Here is a 5,349-nt window from a genome sequence, read left to right as displayed (position 1 = left end):
CTCCATTTGTAGACTATTTTCAGGACAGTGGAATGCTGATTTCAGATAGTTTTGAGATCTTTTTAAATACTTTACCAGACTCATAAGCTGCGACAGTCTTCTTTCTGAAGGCCTCAGACGGCTCTTTCAGTCTCAGCAGTCAGGAGCACACCAAACCAAATTTCTGAGGTATAAATAAGGCAAGACTCCTTCAAAAAGCTGAGGACCAATGTTCAGATCATGTGCACCTGACGTGATCCACCTGTGTGTGTGATTTTAGCCATTTTAAGTGGGAATAAATGTGACTGTGTTTTAATTTATTCATCACCAAAAATTTAATTTTTTTTAGAATTACATTTTACAGAAAATATAAAAAAGTATTTTCTTCATTTTTAATTGTTTAGTTATATCAGTATTGTTAACATTGATATTAAATATATCTACAGTATATGTCCAAATATGTTTTTTCATATGGTGTCCTAGCTTATCTGGAGTCATGTCACTGTGACTCAGACATGTGTTTGTTGTGTTTCCACCACAGAGACATCATGAACAGTCTCTCCTCTGTCCTGGAACAGATGGGGACAGACAGCGTGGCCACCATCTCAGCCGGCAACGTCACAGGGACTCTGGTTAAACTTAATTCTGAAGATACTGGGGATATCAACTGTGGCATTAAAAAAAGTGGCGACATGAATGTATGCAGTCTGCTTAGCTATGATACAAGAGTGAAACACAGCAGTGTTAGGGTTAAATTACCCTGTTTTCCTCTGATAATGTGTTTTCCTTCTTTCCCTCACAGATTGTCGAGAATGCCACTGATTTGGCGTCAGGCTTCCCTCGGTCTGTGCACATCCCTAAAGAGGCGGCTGACAAGGCCCTGGAAAGAAACGGTTCATTCGCTGGAGTTCTGCTTTTTCCAGAAATGTATCAGGTAAAAGTAAAGTCAATCTTTAACATCAACATACCCTGATGATTATGATACGTTCCCATGGAGATGTTTTTGCTCTCTGTGAATGCTACCATACGCTATATCTTGACAGGATGATGTTAAGAGTGAATTCATCAACAATGAAGTATTGGGTATTGACATGGGAGCAGAGATATCCAATCTCTCCCATTACATCAACATTCAATACAGTGATGTGGATAAGGTAAAAGAGACGTGTTGACAGATGTCATACTGATCTTTAAATGGGTTATGGAAAGACAGTGTACTGATATATCCCTCTTTATTCTAATACAGAAAGGAATGGTTGCTTCTTGCAGGTCATGGGATGGCAAAGGTAGAGGAAGAATAATATCCTTTTACTGTCACACTGTTCTCATTATTAATGCAAAAAAAAAAAAAAACCTTTAAAGTACAGCAGCACTTTCTGTCTTCATATATACAGACAACAGAACCCAGCCCTGGATCACAGATGGCTGTGAAACAGAAGAGATCAATGGCAGCATCACCTGCCGTTGCTCACATCTCACATTTTTTGCCATACTGTTGGTAAGGTCTTCAGTAATCCCACTATATTGGTAACTGCCGCTCACATTTTCTGACACATTTTTATTTTTATTTTTTTTGTTATAAATCAGTCGCCTCCTACATCTGGACACAACATAAGCACTGCTGATTTCAAGTCTCTGACCTACATCACATCCATCGGCTGTGGCCTGTCAATGTTTTTCTTGGCGGTGGCTATCTTCATGCATTGTCTATTCAGGTAGGGGTTACATGCTGTCAAACCGACATCGCACCAATCCGACATCCCACCATTTAAACATCCCACCAATCCGACATACCGCTATTTCAACATGCCATCGTCCCACCATTCCGACAAGGCTTTCAATATAAGGAAATGTGCGTTACTCAACAGGTGACTCCCTCCTACTTATCTGGATTCTCTACTTCTTGTAGAAGTGTCAATCTGGCCTGTCTAGCCTCTATCTGGTCTTTTTTTACTAAACTTAACCAACTCCTTTAATCATTGCCTAAGCCGAACCTGTGCAAAAATGTTTTGGGGAAAAGTACGCTATTAATAGCCTAGAAATCTAGACGCATCCTAGCGGCAGCAAATGTATTTGCTCCGTAGGTGGGTCTAGAAACGAGCCATAGGAACTTTTTGAGTCTCGAACACCGTTTGTGTTCACCAATCACAGCGCTCTATCTGTTTAGAGAGTCGTTGGGCGGGCTTAATGCGATGACAACATACATTTTAATTGGCTTGTCAGGCTAACGTCATCCTGCTCTTTGCTCTGATTGGTCGTAGCGCTACCCTATTGGTGCAGAGGCAGTTTGAAAGACAGCCTTCATCCCGCCCCCTGGATTGAGCCGAGGTCTACCGCTCGTTGCCAGACTAGACATGTTAATGATATAGTCAAGGCAAGAATTGTCGAATGATGGGACATTTGAAGGAAAATGAAGTGTTGCCATTTAGACAATTAGAGGCATAATCAGACTGGTGGGATGTCAGAATGGCGGTTGCCACCCTCAGGTAGGGTGGCGGCAGGGCGGTTTGTCACTTAAATGTGGTGCATTGAAGGCTTTCCCTGACAAAACCTGACACGCTCCACAGAAAGCGGAGAGCAAGCCAGTCGACTCGACTCCTGATGAACCTCTTCGTCGCCATGTTCAACCTGAACTTGTCCTTCCTGATAAATGAGACCATTGCCAACCTCGGGAGCTACAGCGCATGTGTGGTGATGGCAGCAGCGATGCACTACTCCATGCTGGCTACCTTTAGCTGGTTTTTCGTTGAGGCTCTGAACTTGTATTTGAATCTGTGGCTGGTCCCAACACAAATCAAATACTACATGGTAAAACTCCTCGTCGCTGGATGGGGTAAGTCAAGAGAACTCAACCAAAAATGCAACTTGTTTGGATAACCACAAGCATAATATATAACATACAATTGTCTTTCTCTCTAGTCACACCAGCCGTAGTGGTGGCCGCTCTACTCGCCACCAGACAATATGATTTCATGGCCATTTACACTGATGATGGGAATACAGCAACAATGTAAGCAACTTCAGTCTTATAAGACATCTTCTATTCACATCATTCAAAAGAATAATGATGATTTAATTCCTCGTTTTCAGGTGCTGGATTTCTGATGACATCATCCACCGATGGTTGAATATAGGTTATTATGGTGTGGTGTTCATCTTCACCTTCATCATCTTCATTATAACTGTGCGGCAGATTGTTCTGTTGAAGCCCACAGCAGACACGGTTTCAGCCACGGCTAAGAGACAGAGCTCCATCAAGACAAACTCTTTCTCCATCCTCGGCCTGCTGCTCATGCTCGGCATCACCTGGGCCTTTGCCTTCTTCAGCCACGGACCTCTGCTCCTGGCCTCCTACTACATCTTCACCATCCTCAATTCCTTTCAGGGTAGACTCACTACTTTACCACGACGGTTTCAGTCTTATTTAATAATAATAATAATAACACAATGTTTGTAACACTGCCAATGCGTTTGTTTTGCAGGTTTCTTCCTCTTCATCTACTATTACAATTCCACCAAGACAGATGCAGATGAAAAAGGTGCCTCGTCATCAGACACAGTTTTAACATCTCCTTATCAATAAGGTGTCTGTATTATAAAGGCATGTTGAAACAGAAACAGTAACTATTCCATGCCTGAGATAAATTTGACACAAGAGGGCAGCATTTTATTTCATATAGTCAATAGAGCCTGAAGTTTCTCACTGTTCTTGTCTCTTCATAAAAAGACTTGTGTGTGCGTGTGTGACTAGTCTGACCTGGAGTTATACTATAGAAAAACTCATTGAGAATTCATTGAGAAAACAAAAACAGAAATGAGGCTATTACTGACGGAGGAGATGGAGAGGTCTACTGGAAGTCATTTGTTGCTGATGACTCAAGTTCCTCTGCTTGGAATTTGAAGGTTGTGATTCACTCAGAATATATCACATGCAGCGCTCTTAAATCAAAGCTTTAGTCATATGCTGGAATGCAGTCTAAATGTTTAGGAAGAAAAAACATCGGCCTCTTATGATTGATGTGGTTGTCATAAGGACTGAGGATGGCAAGAACGCAGAGGAAACACAGGGTGAAGGGAAGTCTTGTCTCTCACATACTGTGCAGCGCTGGGGGCTGAGCTGGTCGGCTCGCACTTTGCGTGCCTGCAGATAATTACCGTGTGCCTACAGAGAGCAGTATCCACCGTGCGGGGAGCCTTAACTGGCTCACAAGAAATGAGCTCATGACTACCAATAGTGATAAGAAGCCTGAGGTTTATGCCACTATGTTAAAACTACTCTCTGAAAAATGACTGCATATAATTAGTATTTATAGTTCAGTGTATCTAGTGGGAATCTGTATATCATGGAAGGAATCACTGGGAATATCTTCATACCTGATAAGATTGTGATCAGATGTTTTCTGTTGCAGAGTTCATTACAAATCTGCTATTATATCTTTGTTTTTTAGCTTAGTCTGCGGCTTGTTAAGGGTTTTATTTTAATGAAATGTGGTAATAATTGTTCCTTGCAGAAATATGTGTTTTTGTGCAATAAAACCTCTAAGTTATGGTGTCTTAAGTTTATACCAGACTAGTCTTTCCTTATGCGGAACTCTGGGCGTGTAGGCCAAGCCTGTTTACTTATCTATGTCTGATTAATCTTCTAAATGACCACAGCGTGCCAGCCAAAAACTGGGGTAATTACTGCCATACACGTCTGATTTGTGTTGCCCCCCACCTCCCCCCAAAAAAAGGCCTTTCATGCAGAGCACAGCGGGCTTCTTTATTATACATGTACCTGAGTGTGTCTGTACGCTTTCGAGCTCCCAGTGCAAGCCACAGCCGAGATTTAATCTGTAAACTGAGGTTACTACACAGGCTGCGATTACAAATCAGAGCACTGTGGTAAATGATGGCTTGAGAGCTAGAGATGTGAAAGGCCAAGCACATGAATTTATGCGAGGCAAAGATCAACAGTCATTGCTCTTTATTCGTTAATTTACCAAGTCGCAAATCGGTCAGCTTCCACACAGAGATAATGATTTGGAGTGTGGTTTGATCGAAACATAAATCCTGACATCTTAAAGAAATGTCTGAAAGGAGGCCCTCATGTTGAAGCTTCTGGGAACATTTTAATAAGTGTGTCAATCTAAATGATTTCAAAATGAGAAGCGTGAAGAATGTTCAATTTTCACGCCATCCCATAAAACTGTCTGTTTCCAGGGTGAAAATGTGGACGCCAGAGTAAAATTTTAACATGTGTTGCTGTGTTTCCTTTAGTGGCCGGGAACCGTGAAAACACTTTTAATTGCTCTCAGTATTAAACCATATGTAAAGTGAAGCCGGGAGGAAACACATTCACATGCATCTCCAGGTTATAAAAGACACAAG

General features: G+C 41.8%; 1 protein-coding gene across 1 annotated transcript; it reads left to right on the top strand.

Moving 5' to 3' along the window:
* The first annotated feature begins 526 nt into the window (after nt 1–526).
* On the top strand, nt 527–4,540 carry LOC146964185 (adhesion G protein-coupled receptor G5-like). Its single transcript, XM_085767117.1, has 10 exons — nt 527–677; nt 782–913; nt 1,023–1,133; nt 1,226–1,265; nt 1,374–1,477; nt 1,567–1,694; nt 2,547–2,812; nt 2,899–2,989; nt 3,070–3,365; nt 3,462–4,540. The coding sequence occupies exons 1-10, from the start codon at nt 528–530 to the stop codon at nt 3,560–3,562; spliced, it is 1,419 nt and encodes a 472-aa protein (XP_085623243.1). The 5' UTR covers nt 527; the 3' UTR covers nt 3,563–4,540.
* The last annotated feature ends 809 nt before the right edge of the window (nt 4,541–5,349 follow it).

The sequence above is a fragment of the Trachurus japonicus genome, chromosome 22, assembly GCF_045865225.1.
Source record: "Trachurus japonicus isolate A0001 chromosome 22, Traja_1.0".
Classification (NCBI taxonomy): domain Eukaryota; kingdom Metazoa; phylum Chordata; class Actinopteri; order Carangiformes; family Carangidae; genus Trachurus; species Trachurus japonicus.
Note: the sequence above shows the minus strand (reverse complement) of the source record. Positions and strands in the feature narration are given on the sequence as shown.